The 21,811-nt window shown below is 35.0% G+C and overlaps 4 protein-coding genes and 2 long non-coding RNA genes across 10 annotated transcripts; 4 read left to right on the top strand and 2 right to left on the bottom strand.

Annotated features, from left to right (window-relative positions):
* The first annotated feature begins 3,472 nt into the window (after window positions 1-3,472).
* Window positions 3,473-4,487, top strand: LOC126766408 (chymotrypsin-1). The gene is made up of 3 exons (XM_050484205.1): window positions 3,473-3,566; window positions 3,655-4,256; window positions 4,332-4,487. Exons 1-3 carry the CDS (start codon window positions 3,473-3,475, stop codon window positions 4,485-4,487), a joined length of 852 nt encoding a protein of 283 aa, XP_050340162.1.
* Window positions 4,488-6,564: 2,077 nt separating this feature from the next.
* On the top strand, window positions 6,565-7,512 carry LOC126766418 (chymotrypsin-2). The gene is made up of 3 exons (XM_050484208.1): window positions 6,565-6,628; window positions 6,688-7,298; window positions 7,351-7,512. Exons 1-3 carry the CDS (start codon window positions 6,565-6,567, stop codon window positions 7,510-7,512), a joined length of 837 nt encoding a protein of 278 aa, XP_050340165.1.
* Window positions 7,513-8,082: 570 nt separating this feature from the next.
* LOC126759434 (protein TsetseEP) lies at window positions 8,083-9,960 on the bottom strand. The gene is made up of 9 exons (XM_050474233.1): window positions 9,884-9,960; window positions 9,554-9,779; window positions 9,179-9,489; window positions 9,022-9,120; window positions 8,890-8,961; window positions 8,720-8,824; window positions 8,624-8,662; window positions 8,501-8,554; window positions 8,083-8,441 (listed from the first exon to the last, which is right to left on the bottom strand). Exons 2-9 carry the CDS (start codon window positions 9,735-9,737, stop codon window positions 8,160-8,162), a joined length of 1,146 nt encoding a protein of 381 aa, XP_050330190.1. The 5' UTR covers window positions 9,738-9,779; window positions 9,884-9,960; the 3' UTR covers window positions 8,083-8,159.
* Window positions 9,961-10,731: 771 nt separating this feature from the next.
* Window positions 10,732-14,542, top strand: LOC126757982 (conserved oligomeric Golgi complex subunit 1). Of its 5 annotated transcripts, none has more exons than XM_050471948.1 (6): window positions 10,732-10,944; window positions 11,005-11,687; window positions 11,747-12,813; window positions 12,881-13,525; window positions 13,624-13,633; window positions 14,023-14,133. In XM_050471948.1, exons 1-6 carry the CDS (start codon window positions 10,808-10,810, stop codon window positions 14,043-14,045), a joined length of 2,565 nt encoding a protein of 854 aa, XP_050327905.1. In that variant the 5' UTR covers window positions 10,732-10,807; the 3' UTR covers window positions 14,046-14,133. The 5 variants fall into 5 exon arrangements, with proteins under 5 accessions (XP_050327905.1, XP_050327895.1, XP_050327914.1 ...); XM_050471938.1 differs by having other exon boundaries at window positions 13,624-13,662; window positions 14,023-14,119; XM_050471957.1 differs by having other exon boundaries at window positions 13,603-13,633; window positions 14,023-14,112.
* Window positions 14,543-15,736: 1,194 nt separating this feature from the next.
* Window positions 15,737-16,726, top strand: LOC126767735 (uncharacterized). The gene is made up of 2 exons (XR_007669155.1): window positions 15,737-15,787; window positions 16,132-16,726. It is a non-coding gene; the product is annotated as an uncharacterized LOC126767735 (long non-coding RNA).
* Window positions 16,392-18,127, bottom strand: LOC126767734 (uncharacterized). The gene is made up of 2 exons (XR_007669154.1): window positions 17,846-18,127; window positions 16,392-17,320 (listed from the first exon to the last, which is right to left on the bottom strand). It is a non-coding gene; the product is annotated as an uncharacterized LOC126767734 (long non-coding RNA).
* Window positions 18,128-21,811: the final 3,684 nt, after the last annotated feature.

Genomic DNA, 21,811 nt, shown 5'->3' with positions numbered 1-21,811 from the left:
AAATAAAGCCATTGAGCCTTTCCTTATCTCTGTTTGCGCCTGCGCCAGTGACATGATAGCGTGGCATACGCCGATAGTGGCATGCAACATCCAACCCGCCGTCAATAAGGGTATAATCAACTGGACGGGTGGGCAGGCCATACTAACAATTAACACAACAGTGCAGAGATCAAGACCCATTCTCTGTATAGGCAGAAGAACTTAAGAGGAGGTGGTTAGCCAAAAAGCGCAGCCGGCAGTAAAGCTTAAAAACCAACAAAGGTGTGCATAATTAATTCGATTAAATACACGCAAACTCAACTCAAGCAATCCGAGAGCTCACTATAACACAGTAGCAATAATTGGAGTATTCAATTTGAGTAGCAATCGCAATTCTGTAGAAGAAACACAATGAGAATGATTCATTAACACAGTGTACCTAATGTTGTATGCTGCAGGGGCACTCATCAAGCCCACGCAAGATTTCACTAAAGGGCCATCGCGAAAACCAATGAATTGAGAAGAAGAAGAGGATATTTTCTGTTCAATAACATTCTGCCAGTTCCTCCTCCTCTTCTCAATTGATGACTGAGTAAAGAATGATGCACCTATCTGTTGTCTCCAAGCGGTATCCTTTGGAGGCAAAACAAGAATGAATGAATCAGTCATTTGCGCAAATGGATGCGAACTAGCTTGGATGGTGATCTAATGATTCCACACTCTTGGCTTAGCTTGGCTTGTCAGCAAACTCTTCGTACTTCAAGTCTGAAATTACAATATTTAAATTTTTCACAGATAAAAACTGCCATGCGGCGGAATTGGACAGCAGACAACAGACCGAATTCATGTCCGAAAACTGTTGCCACCGACATTGCAGCGATCTGTGTGAATGCATTTGCAAGAAAACATTGGACGTGAGTTGATGGGCCATCGAAAATTTTCTTGATAGGAGGATAGGAGTAGTAGGTGTTATTCTTCAGAATTTGTGCAATTGAAATGCCACCCGAAATTGATCAATTTGCAGAATTAAACTCCCACTGAATATACATACATACATATTGATGTTCTCACAACGTGTGGCGATCATGCCTTACATATATGTATAATAATTTCGTTTTAAATTCACATAAGACCAAATAAATTCTGACTATAGCAGAATATTAACATATATTAATACTTATTATTACAATTTAGGTATTCCAGTTGATTTTATACCATATAATACATATGTGAGTTATGTTAATGAACTTAACAGATATGCTAAGACATGACGCCAAAATTGAATAAAATCGGGTCAATATTATCCCATGGTTTTATAATGATAACATATATACATACATATATTATAATAATATTAAGTACCTTCTTAAAATGTTCTTGAGTATTGACAAAAGTTAATGCAATCAGTCAAAACCTTCCAATATACCCGATATTAAATTTCCGACTTTACACTCCAGTTTGAACCGTTTATATTGGTCAAAATGTGTGATATTTTATTGAAATGAAGATTATATAATTTAAAGCATTATAATGCGGAGTGAAATCGCTCTAGACTTCAATCTAAATCTCATATCCCCTAGATAATAATTACCATTCCTCTGGTTGACTTCTTCCTTAGATACCCAATATAAACAATAAATTAGGACATGAAGCAAAATGTAATAATGAAACTGAGTCTATGACCTATATTATGAGGTAATAAGATGCCAAACGCGGCTGTAACTCACACACGATTTCGTCGAATAATGAATGTTGAATTCTTACAGCATAAAAGCATAAAATATTTCCAACGTGGGACAAAGGCCTAAGCAGCCAGTTTCCCTTTGGGTAACACACGATTTAGCACCCCTTACTAGTTTTTTAATTACAGTTATCAAATTTATCAAAATTTATTACAATTTGTAACTTATAGTGTTTGTCAAATACAGTTTAAAGTTTTTGGCTTCATCATAAAAAGATAGTTGTTGCATTTATTTTTAAATAAATATTGTACCATAAATTTAGTAAATAAATCGTTTTGAGACGTAATGCAATATTTTGCGTCACTACGTGAAGAGTACACACTAATAAATTGCTTATAATTATTTTGTAAATAATTGTTCACCAAATACGCGAAAGTGTGCGCGATTTTGTCAATTCACTTAAGTGGAAAAAGTTTTGAAAGGCGGAGTTGTGAATTGTTATGTGATAAAATCGTATGTATGATGATATGCCAGTATTTATGTGCGGGTGCAAAACCGAATAGACTACGTTATGTACAATGTGGAAGAAGTTCTTACTGTGTGTTATTGAATCGCGCTGTTGGCCAGCACCCAGCTTGATACCGCACACAACATGTGGTTCGTTGCAGTTTAAAGGCCACAACACTTAACTATAACTCTGCTCCAACATGTTCAGTATTGTTGTAACTGTTGCCGCTTTTCAACGCGAATCTCCACATCCAATCGCAAAGGCCATCCCTTTTGTTGTTGCCGCCGCGGAGTGTCATCTTAAATGTTAGTATTTCTTTATAATGCTATATGTAGATTTCTTTAACCTTTCTCATCTTTTACTTTCCTATGCATTCGTATATACATATGTACATACATATGTAGATATGTATAGTGCAAATTGTGTCACCTGCGATCTTCAAAGCTCGAATTAAATAAAACTATTATAATTCAAATAGTATGACCTATTTATTATTACTTGGATATACCAAATGCCCTTGAGATGATTGAAAATGCTTCACTCACTACAAGCTCAGTCAGAACTTTTTAACCCTAAAGCACTATTGGTCAAACTTGGTTATAGGAAATAATCGCAATAACACTGTGTCATGCTCTCAATGCAGATTATCTGTATAACTTAGAAATAAGTAAGCTTCATTTTCGCGAATTATTTGTACTCTCTAACAAAATAGCTGTTAAGCGTTAGTAAGAAGCAAATGTTTGTTGCTTTACAATATATCATATTTATTTTAGAAGGCAGTATAAACTATAAATCGCACAGTAAACATACATATATGGCTTAAAATGTTTAAGGTTTTATGAAATCCTTTTCCAATAATTGTCAAAAGTATGAAGATATGATTAAACTATTTTAAAAATAGAACTGAGTCCATCATATGATGTTGTAAGAACATACGTACATATATACATAGTTCTTCTCTTAAAAATAAAAATAACTGAAGACTGCGGAGTAATATTATTATATAAACATGATGGCACATCATTTGTCACCCAAATAAGAGTAGAGTGGAACTTATTTATAACGACGAAATACCTGAAATATACCAAACCTTTAAACAAATGAGCTCAAAAATACTTTTTTTTCCTATTTCAAATACACTAACTAAAACATACCATATGTAAATTCGTTACCGCCTACTGTTAGCGATTAAAAATTAACTGAGGTTATTTCATGGGAGCCTTGGAAATTTCAGTATATAAACGTTATATGAATTTGGCAAGTGGCACTACATCGGAAATAGCATTCCAAAGACCACATAGAAATGAGAGCAGACTTAATAACCATTTTACTTATATCCTGCTTTCTGGGAACTGGTTTCACTAGTCTAAGACGCTCGAAGGGAACCATTCTAGATTGTAAGTACTTTTGAATGAATTTGTGAATACAGCAAATTATATATATATGAATGTACATATAAAATTTTTTCAATCGTTAACCATAAAGTGGATGGCTACTTCGAATCACATGATTTTGATTCACAAGAGCGAGTAGTTGGTGGTGCCGCAGTACCTGAAGGCGAGTACATTCCTTATCAGGTATCCATGCAATATAGGACACGAAGTGGCAAAGATAGACACTTCTGTGGCGGGTCCATAATTGCTGCCAATCGCATTCTAACGGCAGCTCATTGTGTCAATGGTCAGGATGCAAAGCGAATCTCAGTTGTGGCAGGAATACGTGATCTTAATGATAGCTCTGGAATTCGATCACAGGTGTTGTCCTACGAAATCCATGAGAACTATGAGGAGTTGGTTACTAGTGATATAGCCATCTTAAAAATCGAGCCACCATTTGAGTTGGATAGCGCCAAAGTAAAACAGGTGGATGTGAGTGGAAGTGACAAAGTCGATGGTGGTCAGGCTGTAACTCTCTCTGGATGGGGTGCTATGTGGCATGTGGGCCAAGGTCCATTGGCCATATACCCGACATTGCTGCAACGGATGTCCTATAAAACAATCACCAACGAGCAATGCAAAAAAGTTATGACACAGTTGACGGATACGGAGATCTGCGCCTTGGAGCGCTTCGGCAAAGGAGCTTGCAATGTATGAAAAAATTAAACATTGTATTTTAGTATTGGTAATTCTTAATTGCTAAATGAAAATAAATCAAATTTTCAGGGTGATTCCGGAGGTCCCCTTGTAATGGATAATGGTGGAAGCTTGAAACAGGTTGGAGTCGTTTCCTATGGCACTGCATTATGTGCGTCCAATAGTCCCGATGTTTACACCCGCGTATCCATGTTCGACGGCTGGGTCAAAGCACGCTTATCTTAAGACAAAATCACCCATATACATACATACATACCTATGTACATACGTGATGCGGAATTTAAAGAGCAACATTATGACTTTGAAATAAGAACTTAATTAATGAAAACCGCAATTATAAGACTTAAAATTATCTCTTTTTTAACTTCACAGTAAATTGTTAGGAAAACGAAAATCATTATTCAAGTATGTATGTAGTACAGTAAAATCGCTCAAAAGTTAACTTGCGAGAAAGTTAAACCTTCGGCTAAGTTGACGGATTTTGAGGGTCCGCGTACCGCTCTAAAAATTTTACTTTTTGTAAACTCTTTTGAGCTTATCTATTTGTTTGACAACAAAAACAATTAAATTTCTATGTAAAAGATAATTGTAGGAGTCGCGAGGTACATACGGAGTTTGTCATGACCGTTTGAGCTTGTGAGTTGTTTATAGTAAGTGTTCTAAAAAATGTCAACAAAGCAGAAAAAATAGCAAGTCAAATTAGATTTTCATCAAAAATCTTAGATTTTTAGAAAAATCGATGAAGGTATTCATGGAGATCAATTGGCGTTGGATAATAATGTATCTAAGGCGACCATCTAAAAACTAAACAAAAAACGTCATGCAATTTTGGAGGCAGTGGCAAACACACATGAATTTTCAACTATGAAAACTTTACATAAATCGGAATATCCCGTTCTTCGGCACCTGGCCGAAAAATAGCTAAATCCGCAAACCCCCATTGCTTCAAGGAGTTTGAAAACCCATTGGAATATGCTAACTCGCAAAAGTTTTGGATGAATTCAGAGCTATTCTTCCGCTGGTATCATCATTCGTTTATTAAGCTGATAAATTTGCTGTTCATGTATCTATATCCCATAAGAATGGAATGGGATGAGCACCCTAACTTGAGCAGTCTTATGGGTTACAGGGCTAAACTGTTATGGAACATTGTATCGCAAGAAAACGTTCCGGTTGAGAATAATTTGAAAGGACATTCAAATCGTGATGCCATCTTGCTGCTTAAATTAGCATGGAATGAATTGCCAAGAGTTGTGCTTTTAAAAGCGTGGAAAATATAATAACAGTGAGACGATGATCAATACGGCACCGAAGATGAAACTCCATTGCTTGATTTGATTACGATGAAACACTGCTGGTGTAGACGTCAGCAGTGAAGACATCGAAAATTGGAATGACGATCGAAATACAGAAGATGATGAAAATTTCGAACGGTCTGACAATGAAGTTGAAGGACCAGTTACCGAGAAATATATGCAACAACAGAAAACGGGGCCATGCCCACTTTTTCAAAAGTTTTTGTCCACAGGTGCCACTACTGCCATTCCCTGTGCCAAATTAGAGTTCTTATCTCAATTTAATGCTTAGTTATGACACTTTATAGGTTTTCGGTTTATGGCTTTTTGGGGGCGTGGCTCATTTACGAACTTGTAATATTTTTTTGTACTAAGGAGCCTGCATACCTAGTTTCATCAAGATATCTTAATTGGATATTTTGGAGACCATAACTATTATACTCTGTTGGTTGCAAGAGCATAAAACCTCTCAAACTCTTTAATTTATCGCACAATGTTGGATATGGTTAGATGCATATCTGTGAGGGTATTTTTGAAATCTTGGGATGGCTACTAATTTCCCTCCGGAGTGAATCTATCTATTCAAATATGTCTCTGCATGGACAAATAATAATATAAATAATAATCAAATAAACACAGACGCACTTTTGCAAATTTGTTTAATTATCTATTAACTTATATTTTAAACGAAGTTTTTTTGCTCGTCTAATATACATTTGCATGCACATGCATACATTTGCTTGTCGAAGTCATCAAGCGTCATGCATTTCAAGTGCAGCACTAATTCCATGACCCAACAGATAGTTATGCTAATGGCAGTGGTGTTTGTTGGAGGTCGCGGCGACTACTGCGAGGGCTGATTATTCGTGGCTAATTGCATTGCGTGTTTACTATGAATATGTGAATATGTGGAATATCGTGCAACTATAAATAGATCGGTGTCACTCTAAGACAAATTTATTAAAATACGAAATTTTAATGGCATAACAGTCTGCTCTTAATAAGAAATGGAATTGTTTAAAGGATTTAGTGTCTCAAATTTTCTAAACACCTTGCTTTGTTTCGTTCATGGTATGCTCGTGTATCGACCGTGTTGACAGCCTCTTGACTTTCCGTTTCTTTGATTTTAGCTGTGACGTCCACCACCACGGATTCAACGCGAATTGTTGGTGGTCATGATGTGCCGCCTGGCGAATATGTTCCCTATCAGGTATCGCTCCAGTATTTTACGAAAAAAAATAAGTACCAACACTTTTGCGGTGGTTCAATAATATCACCTAATCGCATTCTCACAGCCGCCCATTGTTGTAAAGATTTCGATGTGAAGCGGATGACGGTGCTGGCTGGGGTGCGCGATCTTAATGACTCAGAAGGTGTACGAGTACAAGTTTCATCCTATGATATTCACGATAACTACGAGGAGCTCGTCACCAGTGATATAGCGATTCTGACACTTGAGGGACCACTGAATTTGGATGGAATTCGAATGTCAGCTATTGAAGTGCGTGGTTCTGATCTTGTGGATGGGGGAGTACCTGTCACATTGACTGGTTGGGGTCTGCGGCTGCCCATTTCCTTACCTTTCCTGCCGCCGGAGTTGGAGAACATAAATTATCCAACCATATTGCAAACAGTGAACTACCGCACCATTACTAACCAGGAATGCTTATATAGTGGAATGGAGGATCTCACAGAAACGGAAATTTGCGCACGGGGCGCCATATTTACGGGTGCTTGTTCAGTGAGTGGGTCTAATTGTACTTTTTAAACCAAATGTATAAGTTCTTTTATAGGGCGACTCTGGTGGACCATTGGTGATGAAAACAAGCGCCGGATTGCATCAAGTAGGTATTGTGTCTTATGGGCTGTTTGTTTGCGGAGTCTTCACTGTCATTCCGGATGTGTACACTAGAGTATCCATATTTGATGACTGGATACAAGCGCGTATGCTTTAACTGTGCTTTGGTATTAGACATAAATACATACATATGTGCATACTTTAAAAAAGAATTTGTGCTTTTATTTCATATGTCGATACTTTCACCATACTAACATATTTCTATCTTTAACCAGAAATTCTCTGTATGAATTACTACGCCCCAATGTAGTTATCCTTGTAATAAACTTAAATTATGAATCCATTGAAAGTATGACATTTTTTCCATTTTCCAGCAAAAAAGTCATGACCATATCATTTTCAAGGGCATGCGATTCAAAAACTCCTCGTACTACCTTCTCCACCCAACAGCTTTAGTTCGTTCTCAGACAAAACTGGAGGGTTGTAATGTGCTTGCGGACAATTTAATAATACGGTTCATAAAATAAGTCGACCGGATTTTTATTACATCGCATATGAATATACTTTGCTACCGGCATGCCATAAATAGAGACGAAGGAAAGCAGTAAATTTCTTCAAAACATATTGATGTTTGTCTGTGTATGTTTTCCACATGACTAAAAATGGCAGTTGGGTTAGCAAAAATACTATATCCAATGATCTCTTTTTATAACGAATTTCGAGGCTCACAATATACTATTTTTTCACAAAATTTATTATAAAATCAAATTTGTTATTAAACAAACAATTAAAAGGTCCAAATTTTCAGCCTTCTGCAGGAACATCAACTTCATTTGCAGCCGCTTCAACTGCGGGCTCCTCCTCAACTGCTGGGCCGTTGTCCGGAGGAGCTTCAGAATGTTCGGCCTCCTGTAAAATTGGTTCTGGTTCTACCTCCAATATAGGTTCCGGTTCTGGTCCAGGCTCGGTTTCACGAATAGGCTCAGCTGCTTGTTCGGCTTCTGGTTCAGGTTCTTGTACAACTTCCGAGATGACTTCAGCAGGTGGCTGAGATGGTTGAGTTGCTTCTAAAGGCACATCCTCACCCTACCAATATTATTATTACGTAAAACTAAAGTATCAGCTCTAAAGATAACGTTGCTTACTATTATATGCTCCAGAGGTTCTGTAATATCTTCGCCCGGTATATCGGTAGTAGTCTGAAATATTGTAGATTAATTAGTATATACTATATATGCATATACAAGGATAAATGAAAGGTTACATACAACTTTAACTTCAGAACCGGGCTCACAAATCTCACCGCCCTGTAAAGAGAACTTTAACGTTTACTTTTAATTTCATTTTCGGACTTCATTGATCACCTTTTCGATTGATTTATTAGACTCCAAAGAAGACAAGTGACGGCGAAAAGCTTTTTGAATAGTAATTGCAGCTTGAGTTTTTAACTCTAGATCTTCATCTTCAAACTAATAGTGGATAAAGATAGAAAGATCATATTCAAATTAGATTTCCGATCAGGTATTATTCCCACCTCTTCTTGAGAAACTTCTTTGGGCAGTGGCTTGCCTAAATTTCTTCGTACTCTATACCCCCTGAAATTTGCCTGAAATATACAAAAAGTGTTAGCTTTCAAAAGAAACATTCCATCACTGCATATTGAAACCTGAATTTTCGTTGCGGCCAATTTTGCCTTCTCTTCTTCCTGTCGTTTATGCTCACGTTCTTTGAAATATTGGTATAGTTCTTCGGTACCTTCAAAGTCCTTGACAAATAAAATATGTCAATTATGTCAATAGTGGATACTTTTGGTCTTTAGTTACCTCATGTGCTTTCATGTATGCATCCACAAAGCGGCGATATGCAGCTTCGATCATTGGTTTGGAGATTTTTAGTTCCTGCTCAGTGAACTTGCAGCGCTCTATCATTGCATCGAGCATATCTTTCTCCTCGAAACGCACAACTTCAATATCCTTTCGCTGTTCACAACGCATTCTGCTCAGGAAGCGTCGGAAGCATTCTTCCATATGCATTGCCATTTCTTGGGCCTTTTCCTTACTGATATCGCAAACACACATGTCCGCGATGATTTCATCCACCACGGCTAATGCGCGATCAATAATGCCTTTGGCCACTGCAATCATATTAACATTTTTTTATATGACAAATGTCTGATACAAACAATAGATTTTTAGTACCTCTGGCTTTTTCTCTTGTTACAATTACTGAATGCAAGTAGTCGATAATAAATTGACATAGGCATTCCGTTGTTGGCTGACAACGCAATACTTCCCGTGTGATATCTGACAAGAGTTCCGGGAGTCCCTGAGGTACATTTATCATTTGATTGCGAACCTTTCCCCGTTGAATAAGATAATTCATAACGTATTTTTGCTGATTACTTCCTTTCTACCTATGAAAATTCTGAAAAAATAAAACAAAAAATGCACTTATCGACTTATCAATTTTAAGTGGAAAACATCATATTTTTTAAATATTTGACCAAAAACCAATTCTCCCTTTCATACCAATTTTTTTATTTAATCAATTTAATCATTTTGGACAGATTTGTTGTTTTTCATTTGTCAAGAACTTCTAATAATTGTATACCCAGAATTTGAAAATTATTTTCATGATAGACAAAAGGGGCAGACGAAGCAAATGGTACATTTTTCATAGTCGCGCTTGTAATTAAAATGTAAATGGTATCTCCATCGTTATTTCCGAGTAATTAAAAAATTTTACTAAGCGAAATCAAAATTCTGCTATAAGGCATAGTTTTCAGTGATGTATGAACCGTATTCTATAAGAAATGTTCCCGTTTAATTTCTTTATGATATCTTTCGTGTTAGAAAATGTAAACAACACAAAATCAAACAAGAGGACAGAAGGCCGGAAGACCGGATGGAGTATAACGAAATATATACATATGTATGTTAGAGCAATGTTGGCACGTTGATGAACAATTCGGACTGTTGCCAGATTGTTAGTAATTAAAATATCGGTGCCAAAATATTTAATAACACATATGAACGTTTTTAGTAAATGCCTACTCTAAATATTATATTTAAATCGTTTCCGTATTAAACTGTTTAATAAATCTAAATATTATTTTGTTCCAAAAATTGAATTTTGTTTATGAATTAGTTATTAATATATTTCAATCTATTATATTGCTCTTTCAAATCATGAATAAAATTTATGCGAAAGTATTTCAAAATTTTACAATCTTATAACTAATTTGACGAAAGATTCTAATAATTTTATAAATAATTTTTTCTCTCAAATCTCTCACTTAAAAAGTGTAAAGAGTCCTTCTTTAGCTAACCGCCGCTAGATGTGGCTGTAATCAATCAGCTGTTACCGACGTGTCAAAGTTTTGTTTTCATATTTATTTCAGATTTTTCACCAATATATTCCTTGGAATAATTCGGAAAACTTTTACCGGCATAATGGATGCCGCTAATTTATTGAGTGTAGACGTGGACACTCTGTTCGAACACCACAGTGTTCCAGAAATTGATATCGTCCATAAAAAAATTCAATCGGTTGTCGAAAACAAACGGGAGGAGCTACGCTTAATGGTCGGGTACGTTTTTGTTGTATATAAATAAAATAAACATATTTATTTGAAAAAAAATTTCAACAGCGAACGTTATCGTGATTTACTGCAGGCTGCAGATACTATTGTGGCTATGAGAGATACCTCACAGAGACTCACAGAGCAAGTGGATTCAATTTCCATGAACTGTCGTAATCTTAACGATCAGCAGTTATTGGGATTTAAGATTAGCGAACCGGAAGATTTACTTCGCAATCGCAATGCTAATAAGCAACTAAATAACTACTTTAGTACAATGCTGCAGATCAAGCTGTTGACAACTTTACCTGAATTAATTTGGACTCACATTGATAATGACCGCTTTTATAGCGCCAGTGAATTGTTTATTTTCAGTAGACATGTCAGCACTGGCTTACAGTTAGATGCGAGTAATATGTTAATGCAACATCTACCTGTTGCAAAAAAGCAATGGGAAATTTTAAAACCCTTCAATATGACGATAAAAATGCATGTACTGGCAACCTTAGAAAAGGAAGATTTGAATGTCAATGTGGCCACAGATTGTTTGCTTAGTTTGTTGATACTGGAAAAAAATTCATTGAATAGTGTTTTGAAAACGTTTCTAAATTTACGATGCAAAACTTTTTTAAATTGCTTGAGCAATGATAAAAAACAGTCTACGGAAGAGCGGGAACGAGTACAAAATATAATATTAGCGAGCTTACGCATATTAAACAACACAATTGATATTATAGAAAAATGCTTTTTAGGTTTGATGCGAATGCTATGTACTAAATATATGTATTTAATCTGTTTTCTTAACTTCCAGAAAATGGTTTACTGTTGCAAAGACTACAAGAGCACAACGATGTAAATTCATCGCCAATAATAACTTTAGTTGAGGAGGCGGATATAGTTCATTCGTATTTGCTACCAGAGATCATTTCGAATTTCCGTGTTAGAATCGAAACACAGTCTCTTGATGATACACAAGTCCGCGAATCCCTTGAACAATGGATCATTGATATCAGACGCATTGCGGCAACGCAACTCAAGCAACTTTTTGATTACGTCTCAACAATGAGTGTAATCAAAGAGATAAAAATAGAAGCTAATTCTTACAAAAATTATTTCAAATTTGATCAAGTCGTCAAAAGGCTAAAACTCACGCAAACACTGGATTTTTTCGAACAGAAATATATACCACTTATTAATCAGCGCATTCACGACATTATCCACGATAATTGGGCAAAAGCGATGCAAACAACATTTGAATCATTGGAACAATCATTAACAGATATAAATTTGAGTTCACTAGATATTTGGTATGAAAATATTAATGATCTTCCATCAAGTTTAGAAGTAGCTTTAAGTGATGATACTAAAATTAAAAAAATGCTAATGAAAACAAAAGGATATGATAGCGACATAATATCACTTTGCGCTGAATTCGATGAGAAATTGAAAAGTATCATATCTGAAATGAACGTTCTTCTTGAAGAGCAAGCAACACGCGCAGAAGACAAACTTTCATTGATTGTTTTTTTGAGAGAGACTTCTGAAGCACAACTAACACATTTTCTAAGTCGCGTAAAAAGCCTTCACTTAGTTCCGACGCAGCGTAGTGAACTTTTATTTGTAGCACGTTGCTTTGCAGCTCTCCTTGAACTCTGCCCCAACTTGAAAACCTGCTTCTGTCAAAGAGGAAATTGGCGTCAGTGGGTGGGAAATGTTACCGCTAATAGTATTGAACATTGGAATAGAGTCTGTATGTTAATTGAAGAAGAAACATTAATTTTTTGGCAACAAATTGTTAAAGGCATTTTACAAGAGAGCAATTGTGAATGGAATATCCCAAGTTCTATTACAAATGAAAACATTCTAGAAGAATTTGCTGTAAGTATAATAATAATTTGAAGTAAAAAATGAGTGTTGTTGTTAATTACATTTTAATTGCTTATAGAACTGGGAAACTGTTGAAATTGATCAAAAGGATGAGTCAGAATCCACCATACATTCTACCTTTCGCATTCCCAATCAACCACGTATCTCACTACAAACGTATCTTTTCACATTAGTACACATGTTGAATTCGAATGTACCACAAACTTTACCAACTAAAGTACTCCACTACTACAACGTGAATATGTTGGCACAAATCCTGCAGCAATATCAAAAAATCCTAACCGATAATATATCAAGCAACCAAAATATTGCATTACAACTGTATTTCGATTTAAAATTTTTACAAACTATATTTGCCGTTACTAGAGATGACAAACAGTTGAATGATCAATTCTCTGCATTGCAAGGCACATGCAAGAGCTTCATTGATCCATTTGATTTCGAATTATTTTCTGAACCTATATCAACTAATGTCAAAAGATCGATAGCTCGGTACCATTGTCAGTTTGGTGTACTGACTCCACCTTTCCCAGCACACATGGCTCCTAAAGGATCTGCGAATCTGGTACACGAGAAAGATCCAAATGTTTTGTGTTTAAGTTCAATTGGCTCATCAACTGCATGGTTTCCCCTACTACCCATTGTAACTCCAGCATCCGTCGAATATTCGGAGCGTAAAAACGTTGTTGAGAACAGTGAAAAGGTAAATCACACATTTTGTTTTACTACACTTGCTTATAACAGTTACAGTATATACTATACCTTCAAATTTTCTTCAAGAATATTTTCTTTGATTTGTAGCTAAACCCGCGTAAGCTAAATCTATTTTGGGACCGATAAGTATATTTCTTAACTTTAACTGATTTTTAGCTTTGTTTTCTGTTAAAATCTCCATCCCAACGAAATTGAAACTACTGATTGCATTTCATATAAAAAAATTTACTACCAAATTTCCTAAATTCTGTATTTGGCTACGTTTGCACCAAATTGGTATAATATCTTATTTTGCCACTGAACTAATGTTAATTCTTGTTTGTTGGAGTTTCATTTTGTTTGAATTAATTTTGCGAGTTTAAATGCTTGGTACCTACCGTTATCAGACATAATGTTTGATATCCCATTAACTATGCAAACACATATTTTACACAACCACTTCTTCAAGCTTATATCTTTTTCTTCTTGAATTACCTTCCCTTTCAGCCTGCTTCGACAGCGGCGCATAAAGCGAGCTCGTTAACTTCAACTGTGACCAATACAGGAGGGAAAGTTAAGTTCGATTCCAAAACTAAATCAGGAGCTGCCTCTTTCTTTGGGGCGATGTCACAAGATTGGTTTCGCTAGTTAAGGGGGTTGTGCTAACAACTCGGACATTACGACTCTTACGCTTTGCAGAACATTTCTTATTTATAACAATAGAACATCATAAATAAATTTAATCAATAAGTTTAGCATAACGTCTCGTAATGATTTAAAAAAATGGTCCTTTGCCGAGTTATGAAAAAATTTCAAGGAAATGCGTACACATAAAACGAAAGTTTTGCATTAATATAAAATGGTAGTTGAAATAAAGTTTAGGCGGATAGTGGCTGAATACTCAGTGCCTTGATGCAGGCTAAATATTCAGTGGCAATGATGGACTTCCACCTAGGTTTAGGAAGCAAAAATTTTTGAATGTTAAAATTTTAGAGCCGGAAAAATATACCAAAATTATATTCTGAAATTAGTTCCAATTTATTATATAATTGTAAGAAAACGTGGGATGCTTTGCGCCATATACCATACTTTTCTCAATAAAGTAGACTCATAGTTTTTTTCGTGACATTAAAAAATTGCATTATTGGTGCAGAATATCATAAATGAGAAGCAGAAGAATCTTAAGTGGAAGAAGGTTTTTAAGGTAAAAAAATACTGTTTTTGCGAATTTATTTCTTAAATATGGATCCAGCAAATTTATTCGGACCTTTTGTATCGGGTGATTTTTAAGAGCTTGATAACTTTTTAAAAAAAAAAACGCATAAAATTTGCAAAATCTCATCGGTTCTTTATTTGAAACGTTAGATTGGTTCATGACATTTACTTTTTGAAGATAATTTCATTTAAATGTTGACCGCGGCTGCGTCTTAGGTGGTCCATTCGGAAAGTCCAATTTTGGGCAACTTTTTCGAGCATTTCGGCCGGAATAGCCCGAATTTCTTCGGAAATGTTGTCTTCCAAAGCTGGAATAGTTGCTGGCTTATTTCTGTAGACTTTAGACTTGACGTAGCCCCACAAAAAATAGTCTAAAGGCGTTAAATCGCATGATCTTGGTGGCCAACTGCCCATGCATCCCGAAAAATGCACTGTTTGGTGTGGTTTGTACGCTGGTGGAATCATTGGACCGTATGTTTTCAAAGATGCTGTTGGACGCAACGTTACGGTGAATGGCGATCGCTATCGTTCGATGCTAACAAACTTTTTGTTGCCAAAAATGGAAGAACTGAACTTGGTTGACATGTGGTTTCAACAAGATGGCGCTACATGCCACACAGCTCGCGATTCTATGGCCATTTTGAGGGAAAACTTCGGAGAACAATTCATCTCAAGAAATGGACCCGTAAGTTGGCCACCAAGATCATGCGATTTAACGCCTTTAGACTATTTTTTGTGGGGCTACGTCAAGTCTAAAGTCTACAGAAATAAGCCAGCAACTATTCCAGCTTTGGAAGACAACATTTCCGAAGAAATTCGGGCTATTCCGGCCGAAATGCTCGAAAAAGTTGCCCAAAATTGGACTTTCCGAATGGACCACCTAAGACGCAGCCGCGGTCAACATTTAAATGAAATTATCTTCAAAAAAGTAAATGTCATACTAACGTTTCAAAAATCAGATTTTGCAAATTTTTATGCATTGTTCTCTGATACTTTTTTCAAAAAAGTGGGTGGAAAACACCCTTAATGTAAAAAAAAATACTTAACGATTGGGGAGGTATTTTATATGTCGAAAATGTGTACAAAGTTTGAAATTCGGTCAATCAGTTTTGAAATGACATGAACGGACTTTGAAAATATATGAAACTAAGCCGGTCTGAATAAGATTAATTCGATATTTAAGAAAAAATTCGCAAACGTCTTGCGAAGAAAAAATTTGCGGCGTTCACCATAACTCGGCTGGAAATTATCCGAAAGTAAAAAACAGGGAAAATTAGTCAAATAATAATCGAATCCTCCCCCCATTGTTCTCTGATACTCTTTTTCATTTTAAATTTTTGGCGACCATTTTGTGGGTGGAAAACACCCTTAATGTAAAAAAAATACTTAACGATTGGGGAGGTATTTTATATGTCGAAAATGTGTACAAAGTTTGAAATGAATCGGTCAAGCAGTTTTGAAATGACAGTGAACGCGGACTTTGAAAAATTATAAACTAAAAAAGGTCTGAATAAGATTAATCAATCGATATTTAAGAAAAAAATTCGCAAAGTCATTTTTTTAGCATGAAAACCTTGCGATTTATAACTATGATAGTTGTACCACAGAATCAAATTACAGAGTTCCAAAATTCCAAAAATGTTTATAAAAATGAAACGAGGTTTTGTTCTAAGTGTTTATTCCACGTTCCTTTTTTCAACTATTACCTAATTTTAGATACTTTCAGTGTACAACTGGCCGAACTTTTATGCTTATCAAAATCTCTACGTAAATTTTAACATTTTTCACAATTTTTTGAAATACATAGATACGAAAAAAGTATACGCGTAAGATGTGGCCACGTTAGGCTAAAAGCTTTTGCATTACTCTCTATAGAAGCCCAATCAGTTGAAGAAATGGATTACGATGACATTGTAGATATATTTACACGAATAAGGAAAATGCTTATTATTATTTTTTGTAAGAGCTTAATAAATATTTCTATATTAAACAATAATTATAACAACAATTATATTTCAACAAAATATATATATAGTACATATATATATATATATTCCAAATCAAAATGTGCAGAATTTTGGTGATCTAAAAGGGCGTCGTATCAGACCGAACTTAGGACGGCAGTGAGCCTAAATCCGCCGCTGTTCAGTTGTGTTATCATCACTTTCTGGCAACTAGTGATTTTCCAATTAACGATATGTCGATGCAATGGTGATTCAGCTTGTTCTTTAATGTATAAATAAATTGATTCTCGTATCTTTAGGATCCATAATACCCGTCTCATCCTGTCTACGGGTCTATTTGAAGTACATGTAGTCATGCAGATATCTCTTTTTATTTATCTGTTTGTTTTTATTGGCTAACTTTAAACTTTTATTAATTTTATTGGCAAAACGGTTTTTTATGTTGTATAGTTTTTAATATGCAAATAAATTAACCTAATAGTTAATTGTTACTTCTTGTTTCCTTTTTTTCCTCCTCCACTTCCGCCAACCTTCTGTTCTTGCCCCTTTTTGCCACCAGCTTTTTCCGCACCCCCGCCACCCTTATTTTTGTTCCCACTCTTATCACCACCGCCACCACTTTTTTTCTGAAAATGAAGAGAAAAATATTGAAAGGTAAGCCAAATTTCTTGGTTAGTACAGATTTATGGGTTAATGATTTTCTTTGAGTTAGTTCGTCATATTCTTCAATCCCTGTCAAAATGATAGCTATATGATTTAATAGTCCGATATCGGACGTGTGCAAAATTGTTGGCCGTTATCTTAAAAACTGAGGAATTAGTTTGCAGACAGAAAGACGGGTATGGATAAATCTACCCAACTCGTCTCGCTTATTATTTATATATACTTCCTTATTGAACTTCCATAACTCGAAATCCGAAATTATTTTGTGAATTATGGTGATTCGAATTAGGGATGTTCAACTGTATATTCCGCTACGATTCATTCTGGTTGTTCCCTTTTATATGTAAATTTATATTAATCTTTATATACATAATATTTTCTAATGTATACTTAGTTTTTAAAATATGTGACACAAGATTTGAAAAATTGTTGATCACATATTAAATATTTATACTATATATTTGAGGTCAATCTATTGGTCTACTTACAATTACAATAAATATTTCGCTTGCATAACACAAATTTTGCTTACATTTCCACCACCGCCACCACCCCCACTGTTATCGCCGCCACCGCCCCCTTTAGCTGCTCCACTCACTCCTTTATTTTTCCCCATGACTACTAATTCGTTTTATCAAAAATGTGGTTAAAAATTAAGAAAGAATGCCAAGCGTAATGTCATCCGGTCGTATCAACACCACACTCACGAACCCGAAACTAAAGCAAAACATAATTAGAAAAGTTTTCAAAATATTTTCAAGTGCAGGTGCCCTACGAATAACGTAGGAGAAACAAACAACTGCAAAATCCCAAAATGTAAATACATAAATAGGAAAAGGCTAAGGTCTGCCAAAATCGAATTGCTACAGACATTTTTTGCCTATTTTTTCAAAACATCATATCATAACAAAACAACGCAGTTAACAAAATTTATCCGTTAATTTCTCATTTTCTGGGGGTGAAATACATACATATAATCACTATTAATATCAATTTAAGTCAAAGATATGAGCCGAATTTGATATTTTCGGGAATTCATTATATTTACCATATATGTACATATATAGAGAACAATCACAGAGCTTTATGAAACATATTGCACCCGGGTACAAAGAGTGATGCAAAAAAGCAAGTGCAGAATAAGTATGCGCCATCCATGAGGAAATAAACAATAATCGTCGCTGTTGTGGCCTTGCCTTGTGGTTTGTGAAATGCTTGTTATGCCTGCTCATGAGTGACACAGAATGAATGCATGAAAGCAAGAACGATACAATTTAATATGTACGTTTAATATAGCATTATCTCACCCTGATTCAAGACGGAAGAGGCAAGTCTATTCAGTGTGGCAAGCAAAGTGGTACCCATGATCACTCTAATTCTATTGGTATAGTGAGTATTATAATATTTCGACGACTTCTATGACCATACAATACCTATGTATTTGTTGGACTGGTTGAAGCAACTATAACCATTATCACAATGTGAATTTGATGTATTGCATATTTATTTACTCTCCGTAGTATCCCCGTGGATCCGCCCCTGCAATGTATACTCCGTTATTAAAAGTAATTTTATTAATCTCCGTCGAACTCTCAACGCCGTTTAAAATCTTAGATTATTATATGTATTGTATATATATTTATAAGAATTTCCACAGTTTGCTATATCGACATTTTCTAACCTACAAATCCAATAGTTTATTTTCACTTTAAGATGGTAAAAATGGGCAGAACCTTCCTCCACTTCCTCATGCTAATAAGGAATACATATGTATGTAGGTAGGTCAACAAGTGAAATTTTTAAATTAAGACGGCTTGTTACTTTAGGTATAAAAATAAATTCGGCTTATACGACTCAGATTCCTAATGTAATTAATTTCGACCGTGAGATTGACTGTGCACCAAAGTGCGAATATTATTAGTTCGAGAGTGAAGCCGGAAGTATGGAAATGAGATTAGATTTCATAAATGATTATCCAATTGGTAGGAGGCGGCTTAAAACTTTAAGAATTTCCAATTTTTACTACAACTATAAAAAGCTTTGATCTACCGATTGGGGTACTCACAACGTGTCACAAAGAATCGTAAAATAAACCATACATTTTTATACTAGTTTAAAAAATTTGTTGTTGGATTGCATACTAAAATAAGTTTACCCAAATACAACTCTGAACGCTATGTTTTCGGATCGTTATAACTTATAACTTTATGAGACTATGTGAAACCCCTAAATGTAATAAAGTTCTGGTGCTAGCAATTTGAACATAAGCGTCGTCTTCTTTTAAATAATGTTATATTTGGAATAAAAGGGGTTTGTTTCTAGCACAAGGATATTTTTTATAATTAAAGTTAATGTTTAATAATATTAATACCTCGAGAGCAATTTTAATTCCGATTCGGTTGTGCTTTTATTTCTATTGATAAAAGTGATTTTGCGACGTAATTTTCTTCTCTCTCTGAACTACCTTTCTAAAAATTGAGTGTGAATCTGCTGGTTTTCTAACTATTTTGATTCCCACGAAATTCTACATACTTACATATATGTAAACTGATATTTTCCAGTTTAGTTTCACTGTCTGGTGACAAAACGCTTTTAATAACACCTTCCTCTCTACCAGCTACATTCTACTCAAGATTTTTTTGTATGAATATACTTACACACATATAGTACATGAAGTATTTTACTTTGCAACTTTATTATAAAACAGATTAGATATAAGGTTGAAGAGTCCCGCTGTAGTTTTATTTTTGTATGTCCAGTTATTTATGTTATCAACACAATGATTTGTTGAAATTTTCGTCTGTGCTGCGATTCCTCCCAGTCACTTGCACTGTCAAGTGGCAAGAAGTGCCATAACGGGACATTACTCCATATTGACTTTTCATTTCTGCAGTCACAGCCAATAAATTCTGCGATTCTTTCAATAGTGAATAAAAGGTTAAGGAGACAATAAACAGATAATTCTATTTTACAATTGATAAGTAGGTATAGTAAATTGGCGAGTTTAATATACAATATTTTATTTTCGGTTGTCTTAAAGTTAATTATTTAAGCTTTGTTTGTAAAACATTTCTACATTGGCGTATAAGTGGGCTTGATGCAATAGAACTATATTGCCTGTCGCAGAATTTCTCTTGTGAATAAATACTTGCATATAGTATATCTTTCTCAACTATTTTTTTTTTTCTTAAACTTTAAGGACCACTTTTAGATCTTTACAGTTCTTCTTTGACCAACCAACAAATGCACCGATGTGCAATTTTAAATATTTACTAATTTCTTATCTTTCTTTCTTTGACATACAGTTCGACAATTCGTAAAAGCGAAAATTAATTAATTCTAAAAAGTCAGCTCGATGTTAGCTGTGCAAAAAATATTTAATAATAATTTAGGGACGGTCAGCTTAAGCATAAAATAGAATAACATTTTAATATGACTTCTTTTACTTTCCGCGTCACGCGACTATCTGCGAACTCGTTTCCGTAATGATGATCGATGATCGATGAGTACTCCAAAATTAACCAAAATTTATTTGATTAAAATTTAATCCATTAAATTGAGACAAAAAAATCCAAAATTGGTAATATGCGAGGAATGAGCAGTTGGAGAAGCATTATCATTTTGTAGAGTACTCCAATGTGGCACAATTGAACTACATTGGTAGGTAAATAGAAAATTTATCATATGCCAAACTGCAGACTCCCCGTACTATATATGTAGATATACTTGTGTGTATAAAGTTACAATTATGGTTTAGAAACATATTCACAATTCTGCACACATACATATAGGATAACAGTTATGATTATTTGTTCAGCTACAGTATTAAATTGTAAGTGTTTTCAGTTAAGTTACTAAGAGTATTCACCACAGATGTAGTCTGCAGATGTAGGTGCGCTATAAAACAGTTGCTATTACTCTTATTTATCCGGTTATATGGTACATAGTTATAGGAGAAAACCGGTTTGCTCCTGGGGATAGTAAGGAACTTTAATGACCAAAATAACTTACCTTTAACATTTCATTTGCAACAAATACTTGTTACGGTTGCGAAAGCGCATAGTATGTATGCTAGGACATTGAAGAATAATGGAAGCTGCAAGGAACATTTAAATGTAATCAGTATTTGTTTATTATGTCCTTGATGCTGTTTTACTTTTCCCATATTTAAATATGAATTATCTACAAATTATTCATTAATTGCTGGCCAAAGGCTCTTAAAAGGGTCCTCCAACGGTGGTAACAGCTGCTTCAAGCTCTCAACAAATCTATATGAAAAAATATCCGTTGCTTATTACTTTTTTTCTCCGCATTTTTCTCTCTTTGCTTTCATAAAATGTTAATATTCGTAGTATGGAATTGCTTACAGAATAATTGCATTGCTGACGGCGTGAACATGGCCGAACATGTGTTGCCACGATTTGTTGATTTTCCTTTTTTTCGTCTTTATTCCC

Source organism: Bactrocera neohumeralis, chromosome 2, assembly GCF_024586455.1.
Source record: "Bactrocera neohumeralis isolate Rockhampton chromosome 2, APGP_CSIRO_Bneo_wtdbg2-racon-allhic-juicebox.fasta_v2, whole genome shotgun sequence".
Lineage (NCBI taxonomy): Eukaryota > Metazoa > Arthropoda > Insecta > Diptera > Tephritidae > Bactrocera > Bactrocera neohumeralis.
This window is presented reverse-complemented; position numbering and strand designations above follow the sequence as displayed.